At 44.7% G+C, this 22,743-nt stretch overlaps 1 protein-coding gene across 1 annotated transcript in view; it reads left to right on the plus strand.

The window, feature by feature from the left end:
* Nucleotides 1-22,743, plus strand: part of TMEM94 (transmembrane protein 94) — a 92,177-nt gene that overhangs the window by 33,539 nt on the left and 35,895 nt on the right. The window contains exons 4-14 of the mRNA XM_063120281.1: nt 4,814-4,933; nt 5,541-5,668; nt 8,389-8,525; nt 9,903-10,105; nt 11,402-11,553; nt 11,890-11,992; nt 13,778-13,864; nt 17,096-17,212; nt 18,652-18,708; nt 20,709-20,813; nt 22,137-22,301. Coding sequence (XP_062976351.1) covers nt 4,814-4,933; nt 5,541-5,668; nt 8,389-8,525; nt 9,903-10,105; nt 11,402-11,553; nt 11,890-11,992; nt 13,778-13,864; nt 17,096-17,212; nt 18,652-18,708; nt 20,709-20,813; nt 22,137-22,301 — 1,374 coding nt within the window. The remainder of the gene's footprint in view (nt 1-4,813; nt 4,934-5,540; nt 5,669-8,388; nt 8,526-9,902; nt 10,106-11,401; nt 11,554-11,889; nt 11,993-13,777; nt 13,865-17,095; nt 17,213-18,651; nt 18,709-20,708; nt 20,814-22,136; nt 22,302-22,743) is intronic.

The raw sequence follows: 22,743 nt of genomic DNA on the forward strand, positions 1-22,743 counted from the left end.
TTGTCTGACAAAGACACTTCCATTTACCCTGCCTGGTTAGCCTGTGCTCGCTCCTGCCATATAACCCTGTCATTGCCGCTTCGCACCAGCGATGCTGTGTGGTTTGCAGGGAATGAGTAGGCAAATAGTCATCATATAGACAGCCCCCAACATAACCTCGCTGTATGTGGTGGAGTTGTGAGCTGCTCTGATGGGCTACTATTCTGGCAAGATCCACCATTGCCTACATTTGTGGCAACGTGGGGTTGTGAAATGCTTATGAGGTAAAGAAACAGTTAGAAACAGGGTGAGGTTGATTTGACTATGCAGTTGATCTACTAGGAAGTGGTGCAAATATATGTGTATAATACAACAATGTGGAAGGCAGCAGTTGGAATTAACAAAATGGAAAAATACTAATCAGCACTCAACTGCTAAAATGTTAAATAATATCAAAGCAACTGGGGTGGTAAACAAATGTTTTATATAAGTTTATCATAAATGAACAAACATTTTATATAATAATAATCAAACATAAGTATTTGATGAAACTAAACAAATTGTTAACAGAACCAAAATCAAGTAGTTTACAGTAACAAAGTGATAATTGAAAACTTGAGCTACAGGCCTCCGGTTTTATTTCTGCCTGTTTCACAACAACTGCTTCATCTGGATCAGAATATCATAAACGGCTTAATGTTGCTTATGGTTGGGGAAAGAAGAGGATTTGTTGAGTTTTATTCCTCATATATTCAACAACGTTTTTAAGTCCTCCAAAACATGGATTGACTTTTGATCCCCAGCCAAAAAGACGCGAATCTCCAGGAGTGGTGAGTTCTTGACCAGCTTATAATGCTTTGTTAAAATGGGATGGAAGTTCACACTTAGCATTGCATGCTGGCTTTACTTCCCATGCAATGTAGCCCGTGCAAATCCCTTGGTGCTCCATTGTAGCCGTGCGCGTCTTTGGGATTGGGAGTGTGGAGATTCATTTAATCTTGTAATAAGCTGTACAGTGAAAGAGGCAAATGTTAGTGCTGTGGAATGAGCAATTGCTTATCATGTTGGAAAATAAACACAGACTAGGCAGAAGGCACCAGTGCTGAGAACACAATTGCATTGCCCTACTCAGCATTCTCCTTCCTAACTTATTGAATTCATGCTGGAACCAATCCTGAGCTGTCTCGCCACTTTGCTTTTCCATTATAATCCCTGCTGCCTTGCATTTTTGTGTAGCAGAAGGGTTGCTGCTATAGGCAGACTCTGAGGAATTAGCTACCAAGCCAAACCACTAAAGGGTACTGAAATAAACTAGAACTGCAAAAAAGATAAAGGGACTAACTGGTTTATTGCAGCATGTACTCTGTATAAAAATTTTGTATAGTCTGTAGGGGTTGCTTTATTTGCCTGCATCTTACAGAGGTGGGGAGGAAGAGGAGGATGGAAATGTAGAATGGACGACGCATCCTATTTGCATTTTGGGCTTTGTCGGCATCTTGCTCAAGTAAAATAGTTTACAGACCTTGAAAGCGAACTGACGGCTGGAGACTAGTCAGCTTGTGCTAATCGGTGAGAATTATCTCTCTGGAATTAAAGAAGCCAATTTTCATCACTTGCAAAAGGGTTTACCTCTAGTAACAGAGAGGACTGCATCAAATGGAGAAAAACACACAAAGGTAGCCATGTTGATTGTAACAAAATTTCCAAACTCTCTATTAAGTAATACCTCTATTAGGCTAACCAAAATATCACCCCAAAAGTGCAGGCTTTTGAGATCTCTAGAACTCTTCGTCAGGAACGAGCTTAGAAAAAAGCAGGTTTCTTGAGTGAGGGATGGTAAGGGAAGTGGAAAGGGGGAATCTGACTTGGAATAGGGGAAGAAAAAAATCTGACTTGATGGTGAAGTCATAGCATCTGTACAAGACCCAAGATGAAAGTGGTGGAGGAAAGGTCTGCAGACAGTCAAATTAGGCTTTGCAGGTCAAGTGATGGTTACAGCTTGGACATACAACTGCCCCTAGGATCTGGTTTCCACCAATTCCCAGGAGCAGCTGCACATCCAGCCTATAACCATCACAGGTCCCCTTGGAGATCCTGGAGCCTGGTTGAACTTCCTAGCTAGGCGTTAGTGTTAAATCCTCATACAATACATTCTTTGCCAAAGACAGAATCGTAAACTTGGATGGAACCCCATGGATTATATAGTCCCTGTTCCAAGTCAGGAAATCCTGTTCCTAAGATATTGCTTATGAATATCTACCTAACCTTTCTTTGAAGTCCTGCAGAGGAAAGAGGTTCAATCTATTGGGTTTGCCCCCCACCCCTACAAGAATTCTGTTAACTCTGCAAAGATGCCTGCCATTGCAGAACCTGCAAGGCTTGCATTAACATGTGCTGCCAGGAACATTGCCCATATCTTCCATTTTGTTTGGAGGTAATCCGGCTCCTGTCCAACAGAAACAGGGAGCCATGTTCTTCTAATCCCTAAAACCAGCTGAGCAGAAGGAGAATTGTGTCAGGTTTTATTCTTGGTTCTGCCAGGGGCTGCAGTATCATGACTTGCCTGTGCTTCATGAGAATTTTCTTATTTTAGACATCCAGGTTTTGGGGTATTTTTGTTTTGTTTTGTTTCTTAGCTGCAGAGGGATTTGCATCTTGATTTAAAAAGCTCAAGAGACAGCCCTAGGACATGGCAGCCTCAAAACCAGTCTTAAGCTGTATTTGAGCCACCTTTGCAGGGGTGGCTTCCCTAGAACAGGTTAAAGATCAGTGTTCTTGGGGGCAGGACCATAAACAACGCCTTCCTAGAAGTAGCTGTAGTTGCCAGTAATCCCAGGCTTCACACCTTATTTTAGCATTGCCTTTCACTACCCTCCGCACATCTCTCTGTTGTCTTTACATATTCTCATGTACAAGGACAATCCAGAGGTAGGCAACATGGCTCCATCCAGATGCCTTGCATTGTAATACCCATAATCCCTGACCATAGGCCATGCTGGCTTGGGCTGATGGGATTTGTAGTCCATAACATCAGGAGGGAGCCATGTTGCCTAACATGACTTAATCTATTATATTGTAGATGAGCCACACCCATCATATTTTGGTTCCTAAGGTAGACCATCAAAACTGTGCCCTCCTTTCCATTAGTGAACATGGGTGGGGGGAGGGTGAGCTGCTGGGAACCTCTTCTCTGTGCTGTCTGCACTGAAATGAGCAGGGATTGGTTAAGAGCATTTCTGGGCTTTTGTGCTGCTCTTGTTTAAATGGGGTTTGTATAAGCCCTATGAGGAGAAATTGAAAGAACTGGGCATGTTTGCCTGGAGAAGAGAAGATTGAGGGGAGACATGAAAGCACTCTTCAAATACTTGAAAGGTTGTCACACAGAGGAGGGTGATGATTTGTTCTTGATCATCCCAGAGTGCAGGACACGGAATAATGGGCTCAAGTTACAGGAAGCCTGATTCCGGCTGGACATCAGGAAAAACTTCCTGACTGTTAGAGCAGTATGACAATGGAACCAATTACCTAGGGAGGTCATGGGCACTCAAGATGCCTTCAAGAGGCATCTGGACAACCATCTGTCAGGGATGCTTTAAAGTGGATTCCTGCATTGAACAGGGGTTTGGACTCAATGGCCTTATAGGCCCCTTCCAACTCTACTATTCTATGATTCTAGGACTTCCTAGTAGATGTTGCTGCGGGAAGGATTACTAGAGAGTGACAGTATCCATGGCCTTGTGGGACAGGCCCAAGGTATTGGGCTGTGAAAGCAGTAGTGAGGAACGGGTACAAAACCTTTTCTGCCATGTATGAGTTCCCTTCACTTGCACTGCATTGTGCTGGGGAATAAGCTGCAGTAAGCTGGGGAGATGGAGCATGTAGGGTGGCTTCCTTGGTTGTGACCATGATTTCCAGTGGTTAAAGTAACACTGTTGTGCATTTCTGTGGCAAAGAGAGGATGACCATACAAATAGCCTAGGATATATTGTTCCAGAATGTTGTGGCACATTTATTTTCTGTGTGGCTACTATACTTGATCCAGAATGGGTTGCATACAGGTAGTCTGTCGCAGTTTGTGAGATTGATGTCCAGATAATATTGGTGATTGACAGGACCTGGGCTGTTCCAAGCTGAAGTTCTGAAATGTCTCTTCTGTGGAAGAAAGTTTTTCTAATGTGTGACAAGTGAGGGCTAGTATGCAAGAGGGTGTTGGATTTTGTAGTCATTGTCCCGCACTAATTTTCTGCTGTGCTGGAACATCTAGCTGGAGTCTTCAGCCGTCTGTGATTGGTTCTGTGGAGCTGTTCCTAAACTTGGCTTGATGTTTGTTTTGTATAAACCAATGGGGTCAGCATAAAACAAGTGTGACAGCACTACTAAGCTTACATATAGGAGGCAACTTGTCAGAGATCAACCTGTGGAGGGGGAGGTGCTGCAGTTGAAATGAGATTACATGTTTGATGGTTGCTTTCTATCTGTGGAGCCTTAGCTAGTTAGAAGAGAAAGCCTGAAAGTGTGTGAAGAAGCAGGAGCTTTGGGAGAGAGACAGCTACAGGAAGAAAACCGTATTTCTCCTCTCCCAGTACCTTGAAAGGTGAATAGAAACACCCCGGCAGAAAAAAGAGAATGGAGAGCTCAAGATACAATATTGTTTATTGTGGTTATTACAAGATGTGGTGTTATCCTGGATACTGGGCTAAGATTAGTCAATTCCTGCACTAGCCAGGTCATTTTTCAGTACCTAGCATATCTGGAGGTTGAGGAGGATGGCAATGCAGGAACTGCTCAGAAACATCATGGAGAAATGCAACATTTACTGTTCATTGTACTCCAGGATGAAATGACTGCAAATTTGGGTCTGACCACAACAAAGGCCCTGACTATCCTGAGAGACCAGCTATCCACACTGCTAGAGGGCCATCAGAAGGAAAGGAAGAAAGTGATTTCATGGAAGGTAAGCATGACAATTGTGTGAATTTATGCCACCTTGTTTTGTATGGCTTGGGGTTGTTTTTAATAAAGTGTTGCATATTTCATTGGAAGGGTTCACATTGTAGATCATTGGGGAAAGCAAGACATTTCCCATTACTGAAAGCTGAAAGGTGTTACTTAGGTGCCAGTCCACCTCCAGTATGAGCAACTGAAGTTGGGGCAATGGTGACTCCAGTCCTCTTGATGTTGAGGGAGGCTGGCAGCAATGGCTGAACACTGCTGAGCACATTGCTGCATGCCCTGCCTCCTCTCCCCATCCTGTTCTGGATTTGTTGCCAGTCTAACCCTAATCTGGATATGTAGATTTGGATTTGCATTTGTTCTAGGGACCACCATACTCTAATGGTGTTTCCTGGTGTAGAGAGGGCACTCCATTGAACTATTGCTAGAACTGTGGATCCTTGGATGGGAGTATATGTGCCCTGTACATAAATGATGAAGAAAGGTATGGGAGATGATCTTGTGTGGACACTGTTCATTTCCGCCTCTCCACCCTTTGTTGTCAGCTTAGACAAAGTTGAGGTTTCATTTTGTTGATGTAGCCTTTCCTCCTTTGCTCTTCCTTGTAGGAGGTGTGGAAGACCAGTTTCTTGTACCATGGCAACCGTTGCTCCTGTTTCCATTGGCCAGGGGCATCCCTGATGCTGCTGACAGTGCTGGTACTATTATGCTGTTATGGGAGCCAGCCGCAAGGAAGGTAAGCTTATGTTTGTGTATTGCAATATTTTTCCCCTTGCCTTTCTGTCCATACAGGACTCTAACAGCAACTAATATTCAGTCATAAAAAACATAAAGCGTCGTCGTCATTTCAAATAAATCACTAATCAGCACAAACTCAACTGATGGAGTGCGAAAACCAAACAAGATCACGTAAAGTGGTTGAAACCAATGGCCAGTTTCCATTCAGGTCAAAAGTGTGTTGAAACTGTAGCATCTAGACCTGGTGTCCAAAGACAGATAATGAGGGAACCAAACAGTTAGTCTGAAGCAAAGAATTCTTTAAGGTGGATACTAAGATTACAAAGTGGATACTAAGATCACAAGGTGGATACTACTACCACCACCAGCAGCAAGGAAACCACTGGTAGGGCATGGAATAAGGTCTCTGTTGCAGGTGGGCTCGTAAGGGAAAAGGCGGTCCATTAGCTTAAAAGCAGCAGAACTGCAGGATGTGTGTGTGCAGCTGCCTAGTCTCTCTGTGACCTTACATTCTATCCCTCTTCACTGGCCTCCTTAATGCCTTGTTTATAAAACCCTCCCAAGTCTCTTTGGAAGGTCTCCAGTAGAGAACTTGTTCATCGGCCTTCAAAAACCCAGGGTGAACATCCAGTTCAGCACAAAAGTATTTGGGCTGCCAATGCCTGGCCTTGAAAAGTTCTCCTGTGCCTTTTTAAATAGCTGCTTAGCAAGATGAGATGTTTGGCAAGCATGCTTTCATCCCATTGCTGCAGCAAAAGGATTGAGGATGTTTTACCTCCTGGGTTTCATACTGCAGTTTAAAGCTATGAAAGGCGTAGGAGCCCTGTCTGGCACTGGCAAAGAATCCTCTTGTGTGGAGTTAGGACGTGAGCCAGACAACTGAAGCTGTTTTGCACATTTAAATATTGCGGAGGGGAATATTTTTACGTATCCCCGTATGGTTGTACTGCATGTCAAAGCACAACTGACAAGCGATTTGCATTTAATCTTAGTCTAGAATTGTGAAATTTTGAAATTTAATGTTGATCCATCTTAACCGGTGTTGATCCAGATCCCTCAAAGGACTTGACAATCCCGAGATTTGAAAACTGTGATACCTTTGGAGAGTTTCTATTGGACTCTTTCCCCCCTAATATTGAACTCATACTGTTATCTTATCTAGCAACCTATTCAAAAGCTGTGGACCGTATCCAGCTGTTTTATCCTGTTTGCACGAATGATGTTGCGCAAGCAGAAATTAAGTTCTGAACTATGCGCAAGAGAAGAATCCAATTAAAGTTGTTTGTGCAAGCGCAGTTGCACAAGACGTTGGTGCATTATGCTTGTGCAGCCCCTTGCTCATAATTCTTGTGCAACCCATTGTGCAACCTGTTGCACAACAGGTTATGCAGCCATAATGGGCAACTGCTTGTGCAATGGAAAGAGTCAGCAAAGCTCTGCTAGTGCTATTTGAGTTTGCAGAACGACATCATTGGATACTGCCCAATGTATTCTTCCACAGGCTGCATCAAAGTCATTTGTGGGCCACTTGTTGTTCCCGCTGTACTAAATGCTCCCTTCTAAAGGAGGAAGTGAATCTCTCATACACCCTCCTTTTTCAATGCATCCACACCCTAAGCATAGATCCTTGTTTAGGGTGAAATGGGGGGAGCAAGACAGGGAGGGGGAGAAAATGGGGGGAGATGGTAGAACCTTGGTCATGAACCCAATGTATTTTATAAGGCAGACTTTTTCAGAGAGACAAACTGGAACAATTTCATGCATCAACACGCCTATGAATCCTTTGTGGTCACGATCCCTCTGCACCCAGGCTACAAAACCTCCATCATGAGTGAAGGTTACAATAGCTGGGATTCTTCAGCTTGGAAAAAAGGAGGCTAAGGGGAGACCTGATAGAAGTGTACAAAATCATGCATGGTGTGGAGAATGTGGATCGGGAGACATTTTTCTTCCTCTCCCATAATACTAGAACCTGGGGTCATCCCATGAAGCTGATTGGTGGGAGATTTAGGACAGATAAAAGGAAGTACTTCTTCACACAGCACATATTTAAAGTATGGAATTCGCACCGCAAGTTGTAGTGTTGGCCACCAATTTGAATGGCTTTAAAAGAGGGTTGAATAAATTCCTGGAGGAGAAGACTATCAATGGTTACTGGTCCTGATGGTTGTGTGCTACTTCCAGTATCAGAGGCAGTAAGTCTGTGTGCGCCAGTTGCTGGGGAACATGGGTGAGAGGGTGTTGTTGCACCATGTCCTGCTTTGTTGGTTCCTGGTCAACAGCTGGTTGGCCACTGTGTGAACAGAATGCTGGGCTAGATGGACCCTCGGTCTGATCCAGCATGGCTCTTCTTATGTTCTCATATCCGCCATTGAAATGGCCTGCTAAGCTGTCCTTGCAGGCCTTGTATGTTTTGAGGGACCTGAGCGAGCTGAAGACATGCCTGTTGGTTATGTTATTATAAAAAGCTCTTTTTGCTGTTGTGAATACACAATTTGAATTAGCTTGATCATGCAGGCTGGCCTAGGAGGTGCAAAAAAAAGTTCCTTTCTCTTGGGCTAAAGCCAGAGGCTGTTCTCCTTGTGACCCCTGTCGGAATTTGAATCCATGGTGTTGGGGTGGGGGCGTAGTCAAAATTGCCATGTATTTTCCTGCAACATACATATTTAATTCTTTTATTCAAGTGCTTGTAACGTCCAAGTGTTTTGCTTTGAACAGCGAAGGTTCTGAAATTGTGAATGCCTTGGCGCTCTTCCTCCTGGTGCTCCTTGATCTCGTCTTGATTGGACGGCAGGAGAGACTGAAGCGCCGAGAAGTTGAGAGGAGGCTCCGGAACATCATCAACAAAATAAACGGTGAGGCCTCCTCTTCCTCCTCCTCGGTCCTCTTTGCTATTCTGCACATGTTTGTCACTGCATCCTCTCAAAAGGCAGATCTGTATGATAGTCGGTGCGCCTGTCAGCAGTGGATTGTGTTCCAAAGTTATGATGTTATAGAAACTGTCCAGTAGCCATTCTCCTGAATTTATCAGTCCTGTATTTGTCTTGCATGCGTCCCGCAGCCCTCAAGGTTTTCCTCCAATCTCTATGATTGTTTTCAAGAGAAAGTTGAACCTGGCCTTGATTCTCCTTCCCTCATTTAGCACCCCATTTTTCCAGCAACCAAATGTATCGCCTCCTCTTCTTGATTCCCATCACAATAGCTTTACCGCCTCAGCTTTATAGCTTACATTCTTATGGCACCAGGGGAATATTTTCATGTTATTTTAGTTTTTAAAGGCGCAGACCACACCTTCATCCCAAAAAAGGATTTCAGGGTGGTATAAATATACCTCAGTATTCAACACAATAAAAACAGCTTTAAACCTAAACCTCAGTACTGTAAAACTGAAGTGCCAAAGTTAGTATAACGTTGTGCCAAACATACCTCCCATTGGAGAAGGTATGAGAAGGCCCTCACTTTTATATAGGAAAAGTCTACTTCTCTTACAGACAGTATACAGAGCAGGGCCTCCTCTGGTTAGTTTTATGCCTGTGGGAGGAGGTGCTCCTTCAGACAGGCTGCTGCTCCCTTTGTCGCTTGCAGTGACCCCGTTCCCTTCCCTCCCATTTTGACCTTATGCTTTCTCCTGTGGGCAAATCCCCCTACTATTTCCCAAAGGTATCTAGATGTGGAGGTTCCTGGTGCATTACAAGGGGAACATGGAAGGACATGTACTGGAGACCACAAGGTCTGTGTGTGGACCAAACTAGCTGTGACATTTATCGTACAAGTTAAATTCACGAACTGCATGAATGCTATTTGCCTGCATGTTTTTGAGTGTTTTAAAATGTAAATACCAGCTTTGGAGCAGCCCTGGCAGCAGCAGGATTACAGGATGGAGAGAGAATGCAAACCATCCGCACCCATCCACCCTGGTTGGTAATGGAGCCTTCCTTTCTGAAGTAAATTACAGGTCCACAAGGGTGATTTTCATCAGGACCACGATGGGAAGAAAGTGTTAAGCTCTCACTCCTCCCCGCAGGGTGAGGCTACCCCGTCCACAAGCTGCTATTTATATTTAAAAAACCAGGCATGTTCATCGCATTCACACAATTGATGCCATGTCTAGTTTGGCACTGAGGTGAGTCCAGAATGGATTTCCTTCCACAGTGAACATGTGGCTTCACACTCAAAGCCCTCCCAGTCTGGACACATAGCCATCATTCATTTCCTGTTAATCTGCTTTTCAGATGCCTTAAGGGATGGCAAAGAACTGAACTGGGCAAACGCCACGTACCCTGACCTTCACATGCCTTTTGCCCCATCTTGGTCACTGCATTGGGTCTACAGAGATGGCCATCTGGTCAACCTCCCCGTCAGCTTGTTAGTAGAGGGTGATGTTATTGCTCTGAGGCCAGGACAGGAGTCCTTCACTTCTCTTAGAGGGATTAAGGTAACTCATATTTCTCTTCCCTTTGGGTCATGATAATAAGCATGTGGGAGGTGTGATTTGGTGTGTTAGTGAGAGGTGAAGACCTGTGTGGTGTATGGAAGACCCAAGCCATATATGTCTGAAGTCTGATTTGGATGTCCTTTTGGTTCCAAAGCATCTACCAGATGTAATTGATATATTCTTTCATATTTTTTTCTATATAAACATGAGGACTAGAAACTTCTTTTTTTAGCTTTAGCAACACTGCAGCCTAAGCACTCCCAGACAATTTGTTGATCCTCATTTAGAAACTTCTTTCACTCAGTGTGTTTGAGAAACTGTATTGTGAGAGGAAGATTAGAATATTTATACCATGAGAGGGACGTTTTCCCCTATAACCATAGAAAATGCACACTGTAAAGGCCCATATTGTGCCAGCCAAAATAGCCACAAAGTATGTTGAAGTGTGCTGGATTCTGGGGAAGAATTTCAGTGTGTTAGTAAATGGAGTTCCACTATTGGTGTTGCTGGCATTGCAGTCTAAGTGCATATCTAACAGGATTACTTGTCATTCTTTTCCCCAGGGAATCCTGGGAATTGTATTTCTCTGAAGGGATCTAGTAAACTCCAGTAGAGATTTCGCCTTGCTTTCATCAAAAGATTATTCCCCATATTCTTTGGGGGAAAGCTATAACAGTTTAGATTGTTACAAGTGTAATATAAATATGCCTTTTATGTTCACATGCCATAAGAACAGTGTATCTTCTTCGATCATGTCTGGCTGAACTATCTGTACAAATAGTTTTTTAAAGGCTGATTTGTATGGTTTACCCCTGAGCAGAATCTCTGCTGTGGTACTTCTGAAATGTGTACACTGTTGCTTGACGCGATCCTTGTCCTTAGAGCTCATATAATGAGTTTGTGGATTAACTATTGCTGTCAATCTCCCCAAACCAGGGGTAAGCAACCTGATGCCCTCCAGATGTTTTGGACTACAATTTTCATCAGCCCCAGCCAGCATGGCCAGTGATCAGGGATTATGGGAGTTATAATCCAAAATATATTTTGTATGAGTTACAAGTAACTGTGGATGAGCTTGCCATTGGGGTGGGAAACCCAAGTAAGGTATAGCATGGGATTTGGTGCTCGGAAGCAATCTCAATGCAAATTAGTTCTTAAAAGTCAATGCAGTGTAGGCAACAGAATGTGTTGCTGCCAGTTCTATTGCTCTAAGAAGCAAGAACTTTCAGGAGGGTCTTTGAGTTTCCCATTTATTATTCAGCTTTTGGAGAGCCTGTCTCATATTTTTTCTAACAGGATGATGAGCACATAGTCCTTGAGCCAGGGGATCTCTTTCCTCCCTTTTCTCCTCCACCCTCCCCAAATGGGGAGCTAAAGAAGGGACCTCAGAATCCCCAGCTGTATCGACTCTTTCGTGTCACGAAAACTCCAGTGATTGACAATGTCAGGTAAGGTCAATACTGTTCCCATTGCCAGGACAGTCTTTCATTGGAATTTGCAGTACGCTTGTAGGATGGGTGGAGAATTCATCCATCAAATCAATCAATTTGATCGAGGTTATACCTTGTAGTCATAGAATACCTGGTGAGATTTTGGCTGCTGGTAGATAAGTGTTGTCATCTGACATGCCAGTTCTTGGAATGGAGAGTGCCAGTCTCATCAAATAGTTTAATAGTAGTTTTCTGCCTCTGTACTTTTTATGTACAGAACTGGGAAGTGTGATAAAAGAATAGTAATATATTTGACGCCATGTAAGATCCAAAGTACATCTTCTTTTGTTTCAGGTTGTGTTTGGACATGGCTTTGTCACGGCCTGTGACTGCTTTGGATAATGAAAGGTTTACAGTACAGTCGGTGATGCTCAAGTTTGCTGTTCCTATTGTGCTGGTATGTCCTGTTGATCTGCTGCTTGTGACCAGTCTTGGTTCAATCAGGTTTCAGGTAGTTGGGACTGTCACAGTTGATTACAACTTCCTGTGATGTGAGCAGTTCTAACTCGTGCAATAGACTCTCACTTAGTTTTGAGCAGAAGTTTGAAAATAAGGATGGGTGAATAACCGATGTTCAACCTCACCAAGATTCTCCAACCTTCAACTCACTGCTCATCCTTCCTCGATTTGCACTCTCATTTGCAGTTGCTGTTCATTTTGAGCAAGCAGGAAAATTGCACAAAATGAACAGCTATCAAACTTGAAAGTAGCGCAAAAAAACCCTACATTTGCACAAATTTCCCCCATAGAGTAAAGTGTGGGCGCTTTAAAAGTTGCACGTTTGAGAAAGTTGTGCAGTTTGAGAAAGTTGTCCATTTTTCAAATATACACTTGCGAATGTGAATGGTATTTTCCAAGTGATTTGCAAACGGAAATGAAATTCTCATACATCCCTCTCTGGAAGTCTTCAGGGCTTACTCTTCAGTTGTAGAATATGGGGAACGTTTTCTCTGCAGAAGAGAACTAGACAAAATTTGTGGAGGAGACAGGACACCAGCTGCCACTGTTTATTAATTACAACAGCTATTTATTTCCTGCCTTTTGGGATGCAGATCCTTTCAAGGTGGCTTACAAATGACAAAAAGATAAATGAATAAAATCACAATAAACAGTATTAAAATATAACAACTCATAGACTGGGTTCGGACAACATGATAACCAACAGTGGTTTAAATAGTTGATGGTTGGTTATTTTTAGCCCACTGTGGGTTATTGGGTTGTGTGGTGGCAGTTTTTTAACCAACAGCTGGTTATTTGGCCGAAATAACCAATGCTGTGCAGAGTTGGCTATTTGAACCACTGTTGGTTATTGTGTTGTATGGTTATTTCCTCCGCCACAGAGTCATGAGGCAAGAGCAGTCAAAGCAGTGGCTGCCGCTCTAGTTCAGCCAGCAGGATAGATTTTCAGCAGCAATGGCTGATGGGATACTAGCAGGAGGACTGAGGGGGGAAGAGAGGGCGGGAGATGAGTGAGTCAACTCAGCATGGACTAATAGTCAACTCAACACTGATCCTAAGCCACACTATGATTGATAATTATCATGATGTATGGGGAGTACCCGCTAGGTAAACAACTGTTGAGTTGATTATTATCCCACCATTGACTATTGTGTTGTCCGAATGCAGCCATAGAGATCTTTCGCACAGCGCAATAGATACTAGGCCCCGTGGGGTGGGGGGCAATTCAGCTGGAACAAGCTGTTCGAGGTGGTCTGTGCTTGCCTCCCTTTCTGCCCTCACTAGCCAATATGATCATAGTAAGACCTACCTTCTCAGGTTCAAAATTAAATGTACAAATAAACTGAAGGCAAATGAAGTGAATCAGCACCTTAGTGCATTTTTGTAGCTCCTCTGTTACATCCAAATTTGGGCCTTTAGGAGAAGAGTTTTAAATTTTTAATCTGCTGTGCTTCCAAAGACTTGGGGCTTGGCCAACCCCGGGAGATGTTGGACATTTGTGAACCACCCAGAGAGCTTCGGCTATTGGGCGGTATAAAAATGTAATAAATAAATAAATAAATAAATAGAACCAGGCATTGGATTGGGGCAGTGAGGCTCTGGGTTAATGCAATCATGCCCTGAAGATGTGTGTTTACTCTTCCAAGGAATAGTTATGTGGTGTGTATGTGTGTGTGGTTGACAGAATGGCTTCCTAATGTTGTCTTGTTCCCTTAAATGGCAGATTGGTTTCCTGGTCACCAATGCTATGCGCTTTGTTTTCATGGCTCCTGGAGTAGTCTCTTGGCAGTACACATTTCTTCAGCTGCAGGTAAAGAAGACTACATTCTTGTTTTCTCCAAACTCTAGTTAGTTGCCATGTATCTTCAATGTGTTGGTGTGTGTGTATGCACATGAAGCTACGGTATGAGTGTGAAATTTACTGACTTAATGCTAGTTCATCAAGGAATATCTGTGGTCTGCCTTTAAGGCATTCCATTGTGTGGAAGGCTCTCTGCTTCTGTATTTTTGTATGGGATATATCTGCTGCTGAGGTGTACAGTCTTGGCCTGCTTCCAGGGCCGGCGCCAGACTATATTGCGCCCTAGGCAGGCGCGTTCTGAAGCCGCCGCCCCCGCTTGCTCACTCACCGCCCCCTAACTCGCCTGCCCACCAGCTCGCTCGCTCACTCACTGCGCCCGCTCGCCCGCCCACCCGCCCGCTCACCTGCCGCCCGCTCACCGCTACAGCTCTCCCCTTGCTCGCCCACTCACCGCCCGCTTCCTCCTGCTCCCGGCTTTGAAGCCAGGACGCTGGTGTTGGGGGGGCGGGGCAGAGGCTTTGAAGCGGCGCGCCTGGAAGTGGCTTCCTGGCGTGCCGTACTGAAGCCTCCGCCTCCAACCCCAGCATCCTGGCTTCGAAGGAGCCAGGACGCTGGGGTTGGGCGGAGGCTGGGGCGGCGGCTTTGGAACAGCACACCCGGAAGCCGCTCTAGGAGAGCAGCTTCCGGGTACGCTGTTCGGCGCCCTCGTTTGCTTGGCGCTCTAGGTGGCCGCCTGAGTTGTCTCTATGGCAGCACCGGGCCTGCCTGCTTCTAGAAACATAGCTTCTCTTGCTCTTCAAGATGATGACTATGGTGAGAAGTTTCCTTTCCCATCTGAGATGATAATGGCAACTGTAGGTTCTCCTCTCAGTTTAATAGCAGACTAATAGATTTGTAGGCGATCCAACTCTCTGAATCTGAGCACTGACATTCTGCAGCCTATATACTTGGACAATTACCAGTCCTGTCCAGAAAGAACAGCAAGATTGGCCCAGGAGGCAGAGTGACTGTTGCACTAAAATAGGTGTGGTAGTAGAGCAGTACACCACCATAGTGGAAAATTCCTCTTCATTGAAGTTCTTCCTGTTTATGTGCTACAGTATGTTGAAGCACCCTCAGATGTTTCTGCCTCTATGACTATTTGGATGCACTCAAGTTAGGTATGTAATTGTTAGTGATTTAGATGCTTCAGTTAGTGCAAAATCCAGCTTCTTGAGATAATTTCTCGGGGTTCTGTGATCAGGATGAGGAGGGGCAGATGGGCAATCATTGAGGAGTCAAATAAAGGTAATTTTTTATATCTATATCTAGATATAGATATATGGTCTTCAGTGATTAGCAGTATTAACTAAACAACAAATATAACTATACAGACTAAGTACAAATAACTCTAACCCTAAAGCACCATTAACTGCAAATACAGTATTAGGACAGTGAAAGGGCCAAACTAAGCATTTGGGTAATCTCACATAATGGAGCTACGCATGATAGTTTTCTTTATCTTTATATAAGCACATCTGGCCCTTTTTGGATCAGGACCACAGTGCTCTGGGAGGAGGGGGATTAACTCCATTGGAGTCAATGGAGGCTTTTTTTCTTTTAACCCTTTCACCCAGGTGGGGATTTGAGGGGGGAATGGATCGGGGGGAAAGGTTTTACCTCCCCTCCCAGAGTACTATGATCCTGATCCAAATCAAAACTGTGTGTGCTTACACAAAGGTAAAGAATACATTTATGCCTAGCTCCACAATGAGTGGTCAGTTTGGCCCATAGTCTCTTTCACAATTTCTTGGACTCCTGTTGCAGGCCTCTGCTCCTGAGTTTTGCCATTCTCCCCTGGCTGAGGGCTGCTCGTTTTGCCTCTTTCTCTTTGTCGTCACCCTGCTCCCCCTTATCTTTCTCCTCAGCACCTCCACTTCATCTGCAGCCTTATCTTTTCCTTCTCCTCAGCTGCTCTTCTTTCTTCCTTGGCCATTCTGTGCTTCTTCTGCAACCTCTTTCTCCTCTCAGCTCCTTTTTCCTTTCCCCGCCCAGTTCCAGCAGTCTTGTGTTTTTTAATTCCCATGATGCCTCTTTCTTTTCTCCTCAGTTCCATTCCCTGTCCCACCTTTTACAGCTCATATTCCAAGGCCTCTGACTTTTTGAAGAAGTGAATTGTAGGCAGCCGAGCACATTTTGTCTTTGGTTTGCAGTCTGCTTTTGGCTCCCATTTTTCTGCGGGTGGGAGCAAGGAGAATTCAAGTGGTATCAATATGTCATGGGACTTCTTGTTCTGCATGCCTAAATAGGAATTGAGACAAGCTAGAATACAAGTCTTGCTTGATGGTCCTGTCATTCCACCTTTGGGTGCTGTGATGTCCTGGGCGTCTTACCTGCCCAGGTTCCTCAGTTCTGTTTTGCTGATGTTCAGGAAAAAATGGCAAATGACTTTCATGTAGGCATATATTGGCGTGTGAGAGCCTTTTTTGTCTGCATTTACGTTTCCTCTCTTTAACTTTGGGCATGGCTAGACAAGAGGGGTGGAGGGGGAGGATCTCGCGATATGATGATCGGGAGATCCACCCCCCACCCATCTACATGTATGCACGACGTCTTGGGAGGAAGAGGACGTTGCGCCCTCCATTTTGTGTTTTTTTCTAATCGGAATGAGCGCAGGAACGCTCCTACGCAAAAAGTAAGTGTTTTTTTTTAAAAAAAAACAAAACAAAAAACCCTCTCGCTCCCCTCAGCCCACCCCCACCCACTGATGAGCACAGAGCTCCTGAGGAGCTCCATGCCCGGCTCCTGGCTCCTCGCGGTTACGCGCGAAGAGTCGGGACGAAAATTGGACGGGTGCTCACACGTCCCACAGTCTCGGGACAAGCCCAAGACCATGGGAAAAAACGAAATTAAACTGTAGAGCCATATCCCGGGGCACGGGAGGGATCATCCCTCCCTGCCCCCGGGATCCCCTGTGCTTCATGTGGATGCACAGGGATGATCCTGGGGCGATCCCTGGGATATTGCCCCTTCTAGCCATGCCCTTTGTCTCTTACACTGTATTTTTTGTTTTTTTTAATGTATGTGTGTTTAGTGATTTTGAGCGCTGGACACTTCTTGAAAATCTTGGTGATCATGTTCTTGTGAGCAACCGGTTTCTACAGTCAATGTCCTCTTGCTTTGTGCCTTTGGGGAGATAATGCAACACCTTCAGCTCTGTGTGGTGGCTGTACTAACTGGTGAATTGGAACGGCTTTGCAGGTCAATGGTGTCTTGCCCATCCTCCCACTGCTGTTTCCTGTCCTGTGGATTCTTGCTACAGCCTTTGGTGAAGCCAGAGTCTTGGCCCAGATGAGCAAGGCCTCACCCACTTCCCTGGTAGGTATTCCTCAGCAAGGTACTTTGGGAAGGGAAGGGAAATGAAAGAGGATGGAGTGGGTTAAGAGGACATTGGACCATTGAGTCAGCAAGGGAATCCAGAAGTGCCTTCTAAGTCCAAGAGGTGCTGTGGACCCTTTTTTGCCATTTCCCCTGTGGGACTTGGATCATTTGTGGATACAAGTAGAGGCATTGCTGGGGGTGGCTGGGAGGGAAAGAGAAGCGAAACAGTTGGGTTTGGGGTGTGGGGATGGGAAAATGGGAGTGATAGGAGGTCCTGATTGACAAGCTGCTAGTTGCAGCTCTTGGTTAGGAAGAGTTCCTCCGAAGGCTTGAGTAGCAGGTCCAGGAGCCGACTGGCCTGCCTGCCAGTCTCAACTAGCAGTGGGACTTCGGCTCCAACTTTGGACAGTTCTGCAACATTTTTTCAATAACCGTCTTAAAATCTGTAAAAGATGCAATATTTGGGATACATTTTTGCAATCTCAGAATCTGTGGGGCCCAAGAATAACAGGAATGCCTTTTATCTTGGGAATCAAGGGTCACCCACGAATTAATTCTTATCACTCCAGCTGTTCCTTCTACCTCTCCTGTTCACTGCCCCTCTTCTCCCCTCCCCCCCACTTGCTTGATCTCCTTATTTTCCTCTTCCCTTTTCCATTACCTTGTTGCCAGCACCTCCATCCTCCCTCTCACCTACCCTCATATTGTCAATTGCTTTCATTTTTGCCTTCTCTGCCCTGCAGCCCAAGAAATCCTGCCTATCCTTTGTCTATGATTACATCCCGGATGTGATTCTGAATCTTTGTCCCTTCTCACCCGAATGCTTACTTGTGTCTTGGGTCGGTTCCATCTTGACGTAAGAGCAGTGCCCTCTCTTGTCCCTCTTTTCCTTCAAATCCATTTGGAATGGAGTGGGTGTGGTCCTCTACTCCAGCTTCTTGGATCATGTGTCCTCTTTTCTCACCCTAGCCTTCCCTCCATCTTTGGACTGGATTTGAACTTTTTGCTCTCCCACTCAGCATGATTCTGCTCCCTCTCTTTCATTTCCATCTCTTTCATTTTTTGCCTTCATCTTCCCTCCCTGAATTCCCTCTTCAATGCTTTCTCTGGGCTACTTTTGTATTTTGTACCCCACCCCATCTTCATGTCCTCTGTTGGTCATATTTAATTGGGTAATATACTTAATTCTGGTCAAAAGTTGTTATCTTCTACATCTAGACACCAGTCCAAGATGAACCCCAAATTTACCTCACAAGATACTCGAAAAGTGCAGCCAAGGCAGGATTCTCAATTCTGTTTAGGTACAGCAGGTCCTACAGAGCAAGACCCCCTTTCTCATCCATGTCTCTCACTGGTGAAGTGTATTTCCAAAAGGATGTTCCTCGTGCATCACTTTTCAGTGCCTTGATAGTAACCAATCTGTTCTCTTGCTGCAGCTGGCTAAGTTCTCAGAGGACACACTCAGCAGCTACACAGAGATGGTTTCTTCCCAGGTACTATTTTATTAATCAGTCTTGTACTCTGTCCTGTATGATCGTCCTCATTCTCTCTTTTCATGATCTGCTTTGCCCCCTCATGCTTATTTCCCTGTTGCTGGCGTCTCTTGCTTGTTGACGTTTCCATTTTGCTACTCTGTTACACTCTGCATGGCGGTTGCACATCTTTCATATGTGCGCTTCCTTGTAGGGGATGTTCACAGTATTTCCATTCCTTTGGATTCTCTGAGAAGAAAAAGTCATGTGATTTAACTTTGTAGTTGCTTAGGACTTTTTAAATTTTATTTTAAGCTAACTCTATTTCAAATCCTCTATTAGTCGCCTTTCTCGGTGGAAATAGCTAGTTAAAAGAGACAAGTAAATATCAGGAGTATTTGGGCTGAATTTTATGTATTATATTTCTGGGCTGGGGAATGTGTGGCCTTCCAGTTATTGTTGGACTGAAACTCCCATCAGCCCTAGTCAGCATAGCCAATGGGGAGGGATGATGGGAATTGAAATCCATCAACATCTGAAGGCCTGCATGTTCCCCATCCTTGTTATATATCATGAAACACGCATTGGGAAATGGAAGAATAGAAACCTTGTATGTATGTTTCTGTGGAACCAGACAGGAACACGGACGGGTTATGGAATTTCTAAGTACACGCAGTTATCTATATGTGAAAACCTGACTTAGTAGTTAAGGAGGCAGCACTTTGACAATCTGTGTAGGTCTGCTCTTCTCTACAATTCTCTCTTAGGTGCTCAAATGTCATCATAATGAATCTGTCTAAATCAAGAAGATAGTTTGTCCACACTTCACCCTCGCTCACCAAAAACATAATTTAGGCAAACCAAATAAAAACGATTTGTGGTACTCGCTGTTTTCCTTGCTCAGGGTCAAGAAACCATGTTGATTGCCCATTGACGTCATTAGCAGCTACACAAGGAATTGTGGGTGGTGGTGGAAATATAGTCCTGTTGTAAAATGAGGGATTGGACTGGAGTGACCAGAGCCCTGGTATGGCCAATCCCAAACATTCAAAATAATCGCTAGTTCTGGGTTGTTGTTGTTTTTGGGGGGGGGGGGGGGACCAAAATATTTTTTATTTGTATTTTTAATCCAAAGGGGATTATATGTGTGTGTGTGTGTGTTCTATATGTGCTTCTAGGCCCCTGTCCTCTCCAGTCATGAGAGAGGGAAATTTAACTTCAAAACCAGAAAAAGACAAAGCAAGCTGAAATTCTCGCTAAAAAGAAAGAAAGAAAATAATATCCCATGCCTTCACATGCCAGACAGTGGCCAACATGGGCTAGTAATTTCCTTCCTCTATTCTGCTAGTAGAAGAAATGAAACTAGTAGAAGAAATGAAACTCCGTGTAGGAGGAGGGCGGAATACAAGGGTAATGTATTAGTAATAAACGTAGGCATAAGAACATAAGAGCCATGCTGGATCAGACCCTGCTTATCTAGTGCAACATCTTTTCTCCCCCCGATCTTTAACAAAACGAGCATAATTGGGGTGGACACACCCACACATTTTTTTTTGTCCTAGGTAGGTTGGTAAATTCTATTCAAAATTGCTTCCCAAAGCTGAACCTAAGGTGAAGTCCAGAATTCTGTCTATCTGTAGCATTTATACCCTGCCATTTCATCAGTAGGCCTCAAATTTCATCGCTTTATATGCTCCATAACGATGCTGTCTAAGCAGTAGACAATGCAAACTTAAATATAATAAAAATCCATCGAATGGGTACCTTATAAACCAAATCCTACACCACGTGCATTTTTTGCAATCTGATGAACATCCCAGCTTGGCTTTTTCATGCACTAGATCTCTTTTCTGCATACAGAAGACAATATATATCTTCCTTTTTCTGAAGCAGCACGCTTACCTGTAGCCCTGCCATTCTGGAAATGGATCCTGTTTCCAAATAAAATTTACCTGAACTTCTCCTTGCCTGTACTTCCTCAGTGTATCCATAGGTATATTCGTATGGCTTTTTTCTGGCAGGAAATGATCAGGTGTATCTGGAGCCACTTCCTGCATGTTCTGAAGGGCAAGTCTCCAACGCTCACCTTCACCTCTAGCTTACTTCACAGCCTGGGATCTGTCACAGTAAGTATGATTGCAAGCAGAGATCTAAGAACAAACACCCTAATTTCCTAGAGAGTCCGGAGGGGCTGATTGCCATGGTTCATTGGCATCCTTTGTTGTCGTTATAGGGAAGGGCCGTGGCTCAGTGGTAGAGCGCATGCGTTGCATGCAGGAGGTCCCAGGTTCAAGCCCCTAGGAAGGAATCCTGCCTGGAACCTTGGAGAGCCATTGCTGCCAGTCAGTGTCAGCAATACTGGGCTATATGGACCAGTGGCCTGACTCAGTATAAGGCAACTTCCTATGTTTCTTCTGAAACTCATATGAGCATCTGATATTAGCTAGATGTTTCTAAGATAGTGGAGGTGTTCAGACTATCATGGAGGGAAAAGAAGCCATCATAGCTTCTGTCCCCACCCCTGTGCATGCTGCATGTGTGCCTGTCATTCACATAATTACCCACATTGCAACAGAGGTTGTCGTGCCTTCTGCACCCAGAGCATGGCAGGGTTGGGTACAACCACTACTACAGTTTGTGGATTGTAGGCTGTGTACCATGCCATGCTGTACCACAGGTAATTATGTAAATTACAGGCACAAGGGGGGTAGGGGGAAAAGCCACAGTAGTTTATCCCCCCCCCCTACAATCATTTGAACCCAGACAGTGGCTTACGATCTGATATCGCCATCACAGATGCTCAGATTTAGGCTGTAGCCTTGAGCAAACCCTTCTAACCTGGATGGGCCAGTTAGTTGTTGCTGGATCCAACTGACATCAGTCTCAGCTGGGTAGGAAATCAACCTGAGCTTTCTGGTTTTAAATCAGTCGCGTGTAAAACTGGAGTAAGCATCTTGTGCCCTTACAAACAACATTCCTCATGCCTATTCCTGGGCCTGGCTGTCTGCATCATTTCCTCTTCTCTGTATAAAGCATGGATGGTTTCCAGGAGACTGCTCTTTATGGAGCAGCCTGGACAACCCTCGGCAGTGGGTCATAAAGGACACCCAGAAGGCCATATACCGCCTTTTTCAACTCTAATACTATTTGACCCAAGTTGGCCTATCTGTAAACTGGGGATGCTACTTGCCATGGGTATCTTTCTTTAAAGTATCTTATGGTGGCACCTGCATCTAAACCTATCAAAATGTTTGGAGGTTTGCTCTGTATTCAGTAACATTAAAGGTTGGGAGGATACTTGGGAAGGGCCTTCCTTCTGCCTTTCATTGTGGTTGAAAGCTGTGGTGACCTGACTGATGTTTATCTGCTGCAGTGATTCAGACACAGTCTTGCCAATAGTTTCTTGTATATCTCTGGGGTGTTGTGGGATGTCTTGGGCCTGTTTTTAGGTGCTTTGCTGTGTGGATAAGCAAGGAATTCTGTCCTGGCCTAATCCCAGTCCAGAGACGGTTTTGTTCTTTAGTGGCAAAGTGGAACCGCCTCATAGCAGCCATGAAGACCTGACGGACGAACTCTCTACGCGCTCCTTCTGCCACCCAGACATGGATGAAGAGGTGAGAGACGGGTCCTTGGGCCCACGGAGGATGCTTTATCAAGGCCTTCAGAATCCTGTCCTCATTACTCTCCCCCCCTCCCCTCACCTCAGATTTGGGTTGCAAAAAAAAGCTTTTGAAATACTACAAGCAGGTATTTCAGGTTCTGCAACTCCAATATACTTCAGGAATACTGAAATTCATGCACCTTAAAGGCTTTGGATGTGAGTTGTGTTTGGAGTGAGAGGCCTGGAATGAAGAGGGAGGAGAGCGGAAGGCAGTTTGGAAGTCGGCACTCGGTACCAGGGAAGACGGGGAGAGGAGAGAAAGGGCTGGAGGAGAGGAGGAAGCAGCAACCACATAGTGAAGGAGTGCAGCTGAGAAGGAAGTTCAGGGAAGAAGGCAGCAGTGTGGTGAAGAAGAGAAAGAGGCAGATAGAGCAGCCCTCAGCCAGAAAGGAAGT

Source organism: Elgaria multicarinata, chromosome 3 (genome assembly GCF_023053635.1).
Source record: "Elgaria multicarinata webbii isolate HBS135686 ecotype San Diego chromosome 3, rElgMul1.1.pri, whole genome shotgun sequence".
In the NCBI taxonomy this organism is placed as follows: Eukaryota; Metazoa; Chordata; class Lepidosauria; order Squamata; family Anguidae; genus Elgaria; species Elgaria multicarinata.